The following is a 13,024-nucleotide window of genomic DNA, read 5'->3' on the forward strand; positions in this document are numbered from 1 at the left end:
ACAACAAAAACACTGACACGAGTTGTCAGTGGAGGATAATTGCAAATACACACCTTGTCCTTGTTGTCCCTTGTTACAGCTGCAGCTCTCTCCTCGCTGGAGTCTGTTATCGATGACTGTTGCGTTTAAGACAGACATGAAGGTAAATCACTTTGCTCTATATCAGACAGTCACAATATGGAGTTTCAAATTAATTTGTGTCACGTAAGGAGAGAAAATTCATTATATTCACTTCAATGTCACTGACAATGAAAGATACTGTATCATACTGCACTGCAGTCTAACGCAGAGACAGTAGTCCCATAAGTTCATACAAAGTGTTCTGAATGGCTAAAACCTCATACACCATATGCTGTATCCTGTTTATAAATGTGACTACTGAAGAAAAATCCGCATTTTTTTAAATAAAGAAAAACTAAGGCACACACACACACACAGCAGAAAGTGAAAAAGCCTGCCCGGTAACACATGTCTATCCAAGCTTGACCGTTTATTCCCAATGACTGAGCTTAAAAGCTTCTGCCAGCGTTTTGGGAAAAATAGGATATCACAGTTTATAGTTCTCCACATATTAGTATCTGTGTTGAGTGCCGACTGTCTTATCAAGTTGTCGTCTTTTCTTTGGCAGCGAGACACTTGGGGACAGTGTTTCTGGGATAATTGGGAAAAATTGGGCCTTCAAAGCTAAGGATGGGAGGAAAGTAAAATACACTTAAAGGAAAAGCCTTTACTGTGATTTTACTTTTTGGCTTGGTGCGTCAGAGGGACGCAGGAAAGAACAGAGGGAGCGGTATAAATAAAGGTAACATATGTTAAGAGAGGAGGGAAAAAGCATAGATTTAAAATAGGCACACCCACACAAACATGCAAGTAGACACATACAGTATATACAGAAGCAGAAATAGGTCAAAAAGTTCAGGATAATATTTTTTTATGTCTTGACAGCAGACATTTACCATACAGGGAAATAAAAGTTTATCTTTGGAACAATTTCGACACTTATTTTTTACAGGACTGATTGCTAGCTTGACACTGAATAAATTTCCCATATGTGGTAAACCTGCATGCAGACTAAAACTGAATTAATATTTAACCTAAAACCACACATAAAATAACACATGCAGGCTCTTTTTAATCCTCTACTTCACTCACATCGAGCAGCTTATTGTTAACACAGTTTGCACAAGTCAAAAGCGGCACAGGTCAAGTGAAAGACACACCCATACACAGAGCAGGCAGACACACAGAGACACGGGGTAGCTTTCTAACCTGAGGCAGGGCAGGCGCTAAGAAGGTTTGATTAGTGCAGCAAGTGCTCGACCCGCGGGGGCTATTTAGCTGCAGAAAGGGCAGGGGCGGCTTCTAAAAGCAACACACAGGACCAACGAGCTGACAACATGACGAATATTTAATATGATGGCTGAGCCTTTCTGACAAAATTGAATCGGAGATCATCCAGGAGAAAAAAAAAAAGGGGAGGGAGGGGCTGTATGGAGGACAGAAACACCTCAGGTTTTATTTAAATGAGTAACCATTAAAGCAAGCGGTTTCCTTGAGGACAGCCGTTTCCTCTACATCAAAAAAAGGGAGGAAAAAAAATCAGAGCAAAGCCTCTTTCTCTGAAACAGTTTAACAAAATGTTTCAAAGATTCCTCCAGGCTACCTTGAGATTATTCACTGCTTACAAGAGAAGGATTTGAAACTTAAAGGGGAAACAGCATGGATGTGCTGTTATGCTCTCTAGGTGTCCCCCCAGTGGCATTTAAAATAGCATTACGGACCTGCCTGCAGCACTTAAAGATATCATTTAATCATAATGATGTCGTTCAAACTATTCACTCCGTTGTTACGAATTTTAGGTGCTAATCAATATCAGAAGAGTCATCTTTCTAAATGTCTGCCTTTTCCACTTTGTTGTGTAGATGCAAACTGGAGCTGTTTTGACAAGCCTTCCAGCCATAGAGGTATGAATGATTTCCTTGTTTGCTTTTTTATTGTTTACGTGATGGTGGGCAGCTTTTTATAAGAGGCAGCAATGAATTTCCAATAACCCTCTTCAACTACATTACAGATCTAGTCTGGATGTGTACTGAATGTCACCATCATTCATATTCAGCACAGAGGGTTTTCTAAACAACTTGCTATTGCCAGTGAAATAATAGATTTTACCACTTGCTGACTGTTTTGATTAAAAACACTGTAGGTCATGTAAGTTTTACTTTAAGTCTGTGATAGAAAATAGAATAAGATATGTGAATATTAAAGTTACTACAAGGGAACTTTCATTTTGGGTTGATTTTAGCGGCCCCTGTGGACAAAAGCGGTATTGTTTTCCCGGAATGAAGCCTGCATTTCCCATGAACACCAGCGCCTCGTGTCGTAAAGATCTTGGCTAGCTATTTTTAGCTATGTAAGATTAATAATCGTAATATGAAGATGGTGAGACAAAGTAAACACCTAGGTTACATGTAAGGTTGCTTTCACCACCAAATCCAGCGATGGGGCACCTTCCTGCGGGGTTGTGCGGAGGTGTGAGCGTGTTTATTTGTGTTTTAGAATGTAACCCCTGCTAAACAACGAGAAAATAACATTTTATTTATCAGATTCACTCCTTTGCTCTTGCTATACCGCCACTTGCTCTCTTTTTCTCATCTTTTTTAAAATGAGTTGGGAAGCCGACAACAAGTAGCCTATAACTTGTCCTAGTAACGTCTTTCTACTCACTCATGCTACATGTAATGCAGCACATAGGCTCTTCCGGTCTGCATGTTGTTAATCGTTTTATCTGATTTTGTGGGGAATCTGACATGGTGGCAATAACTGTATAGAAATAGTCAATCTTCTTGCTGATGGTCTTGTTTGCTTATGTAGGTCATGCAGAGGCATCAGTATTAAACTGAAACTGCTTCATAACCACTTAAAAGTTCCTTGCAGTAACTTTAAAGTAGATCTTTAAGTTCATTTTCTCCCAGAAGAAATCTCCAATTCTAGTTTGTCTTTATTTTCCGTCAATACACACATTACGTGTGTATCAAAGTCAAAGATGCAGTTAAAAAGAAGGACTCTACTGTCAGTGTGAGAGAAAGAAAGAAAAAGGAGGCGGGAGAGATAAAGCAACAAAGATTAAGTGTGATGGATAGCTGATGCAATGAAATGAGAGAGACAAAAAGAGAAAGACAGATTACCTGAGATGTGCGATGTGGCATGCATGTGAAAGTGGTGGTGTGCTTCTCTACTGCAAGCGATGGGGCTGGGCAATATATTGACTCAGGCTAAGGAAGTAGTGTGGAGGAACAGAGATGGAGGTTTGAAGCAACTCATAATGTAGTAGCGTAAAAGTATAAATTCTTCCTGTAGGGAAGGTAAAAATTTGCCCATTTAACAATTTAGGGAGCTTTAGAGGCGCTAGTAAGCAGATTTGAACAAAGCCGTGTTAGCTATTTCTCCCCCGTTTCTACTCTTCATGCTAATCTAAGCTAATGAACTGCTAGCGATAGCTTCATCTTTAGCATTGAGACATGAAAATGGTTTCAATGTTTTCGCAGCAAAAAAAAGAAGAAGAAAAGAATTAGTATATTTCTTTATGAAATGAAAACTCATAAATAAAATGTTACCTTCAACTGGCCAAAGTGTGTTTACGATATTTGTTTTACAGTCACCTCAGTTGAGTATAATTCTGCATTACAATAACATGAATTCTTGCCCCTTCTTAGTGTCCTTCTCCTGCATGTGTTACATTACGAGTTGCTACAAGGCTTAATGAGTGAGCAAGAAAGCATGTAGGAATATCTCATAGATAACAATGCATGAAAAGTGATTGACTATGAGAGATCTGACACTGGAGCTAAGCCAGTAGCAGCCCCAGCAGGAAACTACTTAGTCATGATTTCAAAGCCTGAGGGCACTTTCAAACAACAAACGGTGTTGTTGATACAGTGATTTTCAATGTCACACTTAGAGGTTAAAACTCACTAATATATTTAATATGCCTCGCAGGGTTTATTGTTGCTTTCATAAAAGATTTCAAAAGAAAACCAGATATTGCGAAGGGTTGTATATTGTACATTTCAGTTTTGAAAGTGCCCCAAATGGCCGGTGCAGATAGACTTGAGGTGAAAAAATCTACAGAATGAGGACACTGTGACCGTTAGATTATTGCTAGTAGTTACTGACTTACCCTCGGCCTGTGGATAATACTCTGAACCAAGAAGGAGACAGGGTTGCCTGCCCTGCGTATGGCCTCCACTGCCTCCTCATGACTGGCATCTCTTAGATCAACTCCATCCACCTGACAAAGAGATATCAAGAAAAAAGGACCTGTCAGGTACCCTAAATCCCCACATCATATGCGTTTCTTTAAAGTTAAAATCATCCATAAAAATCAAAAAACAACTTTAAGTTTATTGTGATTTGAAACATTCCTTTACCTCTACGATCCTGTCTCCAGTCTTCAAGGTCCCGTTGTGTCCCGCAGGACTATCCTCGAGGATGTGCTTTATAAAAATCCCCCTCATCACCTCCCCGTTGCTCAGCCGGCTGCCCATCCCTCGGCCCCCGACGATACTGATCCCCAGGGACTTGCCTGGCTCTCTGAAGAGCTCCACTCTGAGGAAGGTACCAAAATCGGCATGCAAGATTTTCCACTTCAAAGCTGTGACTGGGGCACTGATTTGATGCTCTTTAACTGTGTCATGGACATGTTCACAAAATTAGATTAGTAGCGTAGATACAATGTGTATGCACTCACTGCCTAGGTTGGTTCCAGTTGCTGAAAGATGCACTCTCCTCTCCCTCTCCATCTTCCCTCTCAGGGAGGCTAGGAATATCTCTACACAAAACAGAGGAAAAAAAGTTTGATTATCAAGTGTAGGTACTCAAGCTGTAGGGACAAAAAATTTCAAGTCTACCTTGTTAAAAGTGTAATTATATTAGAAAAACTAAAGATTACTGTGGTAGAGAGTGAGTACATACTTCAGAGCTGGAACTGGGACTGGAGCTGCTTCAGAGAAGACGTCATCTTTAGGCTGCTCTAAGCTGGTCTTGTACTCCTCCAGGTACTCAGCTGGAACGTATGTAATGCTGAACACACACACACACATGTGCATACACACACATACACATAGGAACACACATGCACACAAATGAGTCAAACAATTCCAACAAATTGTGTCCATTAACTATAAAGGTCACATAGTAATTAACCAAAAATAGAAAAAAAACTGACATTCATATGCAACAAGATATGAAAGCATGAAGACTACTTCCTTTATCATCAGAAGCTTGTTTTTCTCAACTCCATCTCCTCAAGACTGCAGTGAGACTGCACTCAGTCTGTTTTTCAAGCAAATGTTTTCTGCCTATCAACAACCCAAGGTGATATGTCAATGAATTATATATAGGCCCCCGACATCTGACTGTTCAAAACAGATGTTTAGCTTATATAAATGTCTGAGCAAATCTCGTCTTCTGTCACCAATTGTGTGATGTTCTCGTGAAAAATTTGAAGGACGTGTCTATTAGAAATTCACAAGCGGTTTACTAATTGCAATTACAAATAAACCAAAATCTAGCTGACAAAAACCTGACATCCACTTACAGACCCATTTACAAACAATTCAGGGTGAAGTTGATTCTGAAGGGCACATTAACATATTTGAGTGAAGCTGACAGATCTTCAGCAGATGGGTTGATTTGGTTTTTAAACATGATGGCATGCGGACAGAGAATAAAACGAATCTCAGTGAAATAATGAAACGAGTGAGTCACTTCATTAAGGACATGATAACATGCAGTGGGAGATGTGTTGGCGCTTAAATTCGGTGGATATGAAAATGTTATTGAGTTAAAAATGGTGAGAAAGAAAACACAGAACAAGTTAATGAGTGTGACAAACATGTTAGTCACAGAAATAAAAGAAAAGAAGTTAGGCAGCAAGTAAGTGAGTGATGCAGTCATCAAGATTCATCCAGATATTGTTTTTAACCCTATGTGTTAAAAGGTGTTCTGACACTATTATAAGTTTTGTTGCCATGAGACAAATGTAAGTTAATACTGGAGTGTGACACATCATAATGAAAATGTTAATAAATATATAAGAATGATATTAAAAACCACATTTATCAACTTAATTCCAACATTTTTGTTGTTGAGTGTTAAAAACAACAATATCAGCAACACCAAAACTGCAATGAATTCAACCCACTTTCTAACACTTTGTCTGGATAAAACTTTTTAACAGACTGCAAGAAAGCCCGGCACAAGATGGAGCAAATGAGAGGGAAAAAACAAAAACAAGATGGCAGCTTCTTGCTGAAACACCACCAGCGTGGAAGTTAGTCATACTCACACATAAAATGGGCACAGATCGTCCTCGGGTGCACAAGCAGATCTAGAATGTGAAGAGTTGGCTTTTTATGCACCGAAGCTAACAAACTGCCAAGTTTAGTTCGGCGAGCAGAACTTGTAAAAATACCACATTCAATTGACTTTGAAGAGATTATTTTCCTTTTAGAATCACTGAATAAAACCTTTGCTTGTATTCCCAGTCTGTATTCTGTGTTTATGTTTAAAAAAAAAAGCATCCAACTTAAACAGACTTCTTTACATTACCCAGTTTATAGAAAAAAGGATGAAAAGAACTACCGATGATTTCAAACGCATAACCAAGTACCATATAATACCAAATACTAAATATTTAATCCATAAAGTACATATTAAATACAGCAACACGTACTGTTTGTAAGGCTTGCATAAAAGCAATCCTGATGTAACAGAGGTTGGGCCTTGATGTACAATATGTACTGCCTTTCAAAAGACAGCTAAATAACAGACAGCTGTACTTATTTTTGAAGTTATAACAGAAGAACTACATATCTCAGGGCCATTCATTTTTAAATAGCAAAGAAGAAAATGTATGGAAACCTCAGTGCTTTTAAGTACCGACCAAATTGTGTCTGTTGTGAAGAGAATTGAAATATCAGGTACTTACAGTTGGCACTGATTGCCAGATTATTTTATTAGATTCCAGTGTCTCTTACGTAAACGGACGATTGATTGGAACAGCAGTGAACTAATATCAAATTAGACCAGAGGAGTTAGGGGAGAGCTGAGAATCAAATTAAAGTTCAGACTCAATGAACCCAATGGGAAACTTCCTCATTCTTTGCTCAGATATTTCCTGATTTTAGTCTTTGTTAACTTTATTAGTATTGTACTGTTTTCTGTATAACACAACATTAAACACAGGTGCACTTGAGTTTGACTTATTTTGTTTTAAATACGTCAATGAAAATGTGTTTTCTTTGGCAAAGTCTTGAAAAACAGTCAATCTCACTGAATCATATTGCCACTGCCGTTTGACAAATTCAAATAATAGCTTGCCTCACAATGCATTTGTCGCAGAATCACCTACTACCTTTGCAGAGTTTCCGTAAACACATATGCATATGGTGTTCTTGGCCCCAGCTGTGTAATTATAATCTCTTACCCCATGTCTGGTCCAATGAGGGAGTGTCTTCTCAGCATGGCGCGAGCCTGAGCGTTGGTCAGGTTGGCAGTGGGCTCTCCGTTGATTGCAAGTATGAGGTCACCAACCCCGAGGCGTCCATCACGGCTAATGGACCCACCGTGGATTACGCTGCGGATCAGCATCCCCAAACCATCTTTCATGGCGCTCACTGTCATCCCTTTGTGGTAGATCATAAGAATTCTTAGAATTTGATCAGTGTAGTGTAATTTATTTGGAAATCTGTCTGTCTAAAAAAGACTACATACAGGACATGTTTATCTTTGTCCAGTTGGGACACATGGTAGTTAAAGCCTTTCACAAAATTTCGAGCTCCCTTATAAAACAGCGAAGTGTGCAGGAGGTTTTTCTTTTTCTTTTTGGAAAGATCATAAAAAAAGATAAGTGTGCTCTATTTAGGAGTGGATTTTGAATTATATTTGGTAAAAAAAGGTACATTGACACTTTCGAAAAGAAATATTGAATCAAGCAGCAGAGACCTTCAAAGAGAACTAAAAAGCAAAATGAAATACTTTTAAATAATTTTCAGTGAGGCACTGAGGATTTCAAACAGTACCTTTATAACACCTATTTGTTTTAGAAGTTAAAACTTAGTGTTATCTGAGCCAGTAGCAGCCTCTTGGGTAGGTTTTGAAATGCAAATATACTGTAACGAAATGGAATTACCCTTTTAGACTGGAAAATCTGCCAAAACTCTTTTTCTATCACTTTGCTTCAAATCTGGCATTCATAAAACACAACACAAAAGTAAAGGCCAATACGCCTTTCAGTGGTGCAACCTCATTTACACTTCAGTGAAAGATGAGAAGAAAATACTTAAAATAACAAATAAAAAGAAAGTGAAGAAATTAACACAAACCGAGGTTGGAGTTGCCCTTGACAACTGTGATAGTCCTTTCAAAATTACTCCCTGAGGTCAACACTTCCTTGTCGCCGTCTTCTGCTGATTCTTTCGCACCAGCTTCCTCGTCCTTGAGGGTGATAATTCAACACAGTTATTCATGAAATTAAATGAAAATATTAGGCCAGATTTCCAACAAAGCAGGGGTCTCTAGAGAAAAGCCAGGTGCAGCGAATTAGCTGTGAAAATGAATTTAAAACCAACGAGCTCAGAACTTTGTTTGTCTAATATTTGAAAGGAGTCTCACATCCGACTGGGGAGAGGTTAGATGTTATCTTAAGAAATTGTGTTTAAAAGAAGATCAAGGATGATTATTGTGTAACCTTCACTTACATGACTTCAGCAGAATACTCACTGCTCATCTATTCTTTGTTAAGACTTAAAAACTCATTACTTAAATCCTTTACTTCAAATGTATGATTTTTAATGAAACACATCGTTTTACCTTCATCAAAATCTTTATATCTCCAAAAGAGATGGCGGACTCCTTCTGATAATGAAGTGACTCCACAGGTTCCTCCTGGACATTAGATCTGGCCTCTATTTCAGCAAATGGACTGTATGTGTTTGAGCAATCCACTGGTTCTTCTTTGGTTGATTGCTGTGCCAGATACTGATCGGAACTGCTTAGCATGGCATCAAAAGCTGGGACGTGACCTCTCGGAGGAGTAAAAGAAGCCGGCTTCTCCGGAGAGAACTGTTGAGTGTTGTCTGCGAGGCCGGACGGTGTTGCAAAGCGAGGATGCTCATCCAACAATTCCAGGCGAGCTGTCAGCTTGGGTAAAACAAAGCACAGCAGCTGAATGAACGTTCCCCTCTGTTAGTTAGACAATTGCCCAACAGGGGGAATTCATCTTGCTCAGTCACCATTCTGCCCTCCTTGTAATGAGCCATAGAAAAGCCATCAGTGGCCAATAGAGAACAGCGGAAATTACTGGTGATCTTGAGCGCCCAATGCACAAAATGTAGTTTTATTATGAGAACATTTAAGACTTTATTGGAACCAGACTGGCTAGTGATGAATCTCAGCAAGTATTTCCCTTTGGGGGACAGAACAGAAGTATAAATCTATAGAGTTAAACAAGAAATGGGCAGTTTTATTTTAAAAAGATAGTGAAATAAATTTGGGGTGAACTGGGCTGACACATCTCTAAGTAGGAGAGCTGCATATTCTAAAATATTATTCAGTATCGACACAAACGAAGAGTCTTTTTTCTGCTAAACAAAATTTAGTTTAGAGGTGTTTTCTGAGACTTTTTATAATCTTTGCTTTTTCTGGTGAATTGCTGGATAATTTCACCTCTTCAGGCTTTCAGAATGAGTAAAATACAGTAAAAAAAAGGTGGGGGGGAATGATTGGGCATGTTCAGTAGACATATGCAACTGGTGGGGGTCACATGTAGAAATTGCTTTGTTTTAAGGGGCACAAGTCAGAAAGGCTGGGATTAACTGTATTATAGTGTGTTTGGTATGTGGTATGTTATAGCGTAAAAGTGTACATAACATATGTAAGACATCATTTGTAGGGCGTGCAGAGGTTATCACAAAGAGTAGTGATAAATAAAAGACAAATATGTAAGAATCAGATGCATTACTTTCACACTCCTCAAGGGTCTCTGAAAATCAGTTACAAATTCAATTCTAAAACTTTAAAACTCTTTAAAACGTCTTAGTAGGGACAAGATGACAACGCCTAAAATATTTGTATCTGATATCTATGTATAATAGGAAGACTATAATCAGTGACTTGCAGGTTGAGTTTGTGGACTCACTGTGCTTACTTGATCTTTAACACCCAGATGATCTCTTTACTGTCGTACCGTAAATAAACAGTTATGGACAGAAAGGAAAAAAAAAATCCATATTCCTCAATAAATATCACCTTAGATACTCTCAGTAAGTCTCCAAAGCTGGTCCACCATTTACTGTCACTGAAATAGAGCTGAGATTTATCAACAGGGTTGTTGCCTCTCTCCAGAGCTTTAGGGGGGGGAAAACTGTCTGAACTCATACAAACATTTGAAATCTGTTTTGTGAAATCCTCTGGTACTATAAAATGCCTCAAGTTGTCCTGGCCCATGTTTGTCCCTCAGGGCTCCACTATATTATATTATACATTTCTTAGAAGGGCCCTACAAACAAGGTCAGCTGTGACCTTTGGGAAAAAATGGAAGCACAGAGAAACTCTTAGGAAAACAGTTTGTGTGGCCCTTGCTCTTCTTTGTTTATTTTTTTTCTTATAATTTAATATCCATTTGGGGAGTTGCTGTTCGTAGGCACCCAGGGCAACAAAAGTAGCAGTAGCTACAATCCTCAAATAATAACAAATTTAGTTATGTTGTTACTGCCTTTAAAAAGAAAACCGAAAAAAAAGAAACAATCCTCATGACATTTTAGCTCTGGACAGCAAAAACTAAGAATAATGACTACATGCTGCGCAGTCCATTGTAACAAAGGGCAGTAAGAGTTCCAGTAACATTTACTGAAATGAGGGAATAATTTCAAGCTGTGCTTCTGGTTTCAGATATGGATTTCCTCTGCTGTGTTAAAAATGGTTGCCTACCTTAGGTGTGGATGAGTGCAGGTAATCCAGGTCTGCGCTACAGCTGCTTCCATGAAGAGCAATCATTGATGCCTGGAAAGTGTCATCCTCTATCCCAGTGTAAGAATGCTCTAACACCTTTTCATCAGACAGGTCTGCTTCACTGGTGTCAATCTGTGATAACAGATGCAAGTTTAACGGACTGGAATACAAAACAGGCCCTCATTATTGGAGAATTTGGTGAACAATCCAATTACAGATAGCTACAATCATTCTGATTTTCTATCCTACTAATTTGTCTTACTATAAAAAAAAAAAAACGCTAATACAATATAAATGCAGATAAATGGGTTATATTTTTTCAGATTACTCTTCATATATTGTTGCATGATTAAAAAAACAAAGCAAATTTTGTTTTCCCTTATTCAGGTTATTCTGATTGATTTTTCAGTTTTCCCAAAAGCTAACTGACCAATGCAGGCTCTGCTCGGTAAAGGATGCCCTCAGTCAGTCCTCCTTCCTCTCCTTCTTCAACCAAAATATTGTTGAAGTCAAATGAATGGATGGTGGATGATGAAGTTATTTCCTGTTCACCATATGGGTGTGGAGAGTGGGAATATCCACATATTCCCTAGGAAAGTGGAGAAATTCTTTCATTATCTCCAGCTTTATGTAAGTTGATTTTGATTGATTTATTTTGCGACCAAATCAGGTACAGATTCATTAGTACAGAATAGAGAGATGTTAGGAATTATTGAGACTATTTTAAACTATAGACTCCTTGGTGCACAAGGGTTCAGGCTGAGAAAATGCACAAAAAGGCACATTCATTACTCCCTTTGAATGATTTTTAACAGAAATGCTCTTGAACATTTCTTTCGAAACAACTTTTGCTATTGATTTTGTGTATCATGCAGCCCAGACCCACATAGGGGACGCAAGAAGACATATTGGAGGATTACACTTGCCAGACTCAATTTTGAAAGGCGAAACAACAAAAATACCCCTCAGAAGGACATTCCACGTCCTGCAGGAGAGTTGGATAACTCCCACAGAAGCTTCCTACAGCTCTGTAATCCAGGTAACCTTGGCAGCCCAGAGGTCTCACTGTGTAATCCAATGGCAGATTCAATACAAGTGAAATGCAGCTCTAAAGCTGAAAGAATTCGAGCAGTTTTGCAGAGAACCATCCCATACAAAGACACCAGGCGCCTGGAGCAATGAACATGCTGTTGGACAGACCCAATATTTCGACAGGTGCCCCAATGTGTTTGAATGTACAAGAAAGTCTGTGGTCTTGGAAAAGTCAATAAAATAATAACATGAAACAAAGGGCATGGATCATTTAAGGCCGGTCGCCTCTGCTGAAAGAACAGCGGGTGGAATGCTAAACCATGCAGCCTACCTCCACGCTTTTTCCTGCATGAAAAATTGATGCCCTCGTAAGCTGAACCCTCGTGACTGGATACTACGTCGCATGATATGAAGACTCACAGCCTGACTCACAACCTCACATACATGCAGTGATAAAGCCCATACATGCTAAAACAAATTTTACAAAACATTCACAAAAGCAACATTTATAAAACTTTCAATGGTTGGAAAAGAGCATGTCCTCATCACTTCACCAAACACCCAAGTTCCTTATTACCAAATTTTTTCAGTTCCAAACAAAAAATAAACACTTCAATACTAATACTAATTTAATACTAATGCTTACAGGTAGTGGTTTGGCGACTCCTATCTGCACCTTTCCGAGCTTGGCCCCCTTAAGGGCCTGGACAGCATCCTCCAAGCTGGCATTCTCCAGGTTAGTAGTGTTGACATACATGAGTCGGTCTCCTGGCAACAGTCTGCCATCCTGCTCAGCCACACCAGTGGGAACCAGAGAGCGAATTACTATCACTGTCTTGACGGAGTCCAGTGGGTCCTGTGGCGGAGACGGGACAGAAAAGCTCAGTGAGAGGAGGTCAACAGGTACCCAAACACAGCTTTAAATTTACAGTATATGGAAATCATGAGGAATTTACCTCCCTTTGGTTAGTGTTATACATGC

General features: G+C 39.1%; 1 protein-coding gene and 1 long non-coding RNA gene across 9 annotated transcripts in view; one reads left to right on the forward strand and one right to left on the reverse strand.

Moving 5' to 3' along the window:
- LOC137174133 (multiple PDZ domain protein) overlaps nucleotides 1-13,024 on the reverse strand; it is a 47,376-nt gene that overhangs the window by 16,042 nt on the left and 18,310 nt on the right. For 5 of the 8 annotated variants that reach the window (XM_067579239.1, XM_067579238.1, XM_067579242.1 and 2 more), the window contains exons 17-28: nucleotides 12,689-12,898; nucleotides 11,441-11,599; nucleotides 10,990-11,142; nucleotides 8,872-9,201; nucleotides 8,385-8,496; nucleotides 7,487-7,685; nucleotides 6,347-6,388; nucleotides 4,972-5,079; nucleotides 4,748-4,828; nucleotides 4,428-4,605; nucleotides 4,178-4,288; nucleotides 54-116 (exon numbers count right to left, since the gene is read on the reverse strand). In XM_067579239.1, the coding sequence (XP_067435340.1) occupies nucleotides 54-116; nucleotides 4,178-4,288; nucleotides 4,428-4,605; nucleotides 4,748-4,828; nucleotides 4,972-5,079; nucleotides 6,347-6,388; nucleotides 7,487-7,685; nucleotides 8,385-8,496; nucleotides 8,872-9,201; nucleotides 10,990-11,142; nucleotides 11,441-11,599; nucleotides 12,689-12,898 (1,746 nt within the window). The remainder of the gene's footprint in view (nucleotides 1-53; nucleotides 117-4,177; nucleotides 4,289-4,427; nucleotides 4,606-4,747; nucleotides 4,829-4,971; nucleotides 5,080-6,346; nucleotides 6,389-7,486; nucleotides 7,686-8,384; nucleotides 8,497-8,871; nucleotides 9,202-10,989; nucleotides 11,143-11,440; nucleotides 11,600-12,688; nucleotides 12,899-13,024) is intronic. The other 3 variants (XM_067579241.1, XM_067579245.1, XM_067579244.1) reach the window with 2 other exon arrangements.
- Nucleotides 54-11,509, forward strand: LOC137174136 (uncharacterized). The gene is made up of 4 exons (XR_010925292.1): nucleotides 54-142; nucleotides 1,923-1,964; nucleotides 10,951-11,088; nucleotides 11,420-11,509. It is a non-coding gene; the product is annotated as an uncharacterized lncRNA (long non-coding RNA).

Source organism: Thunnus thynnus, chromosome 22 (genome assembly GCF_963924715.1).
Source record: "Thunnus thynnus chromosome 22, fThuThy2.1, whole genome shotgun sequence".
Taxonomy (NCBI): domain Eukaryota; kingdom Metazoa; phylum Chordata; class Actinopteri; order Scombriformes; family Scombridae; genus Thunnus; species Thunnus thynnus.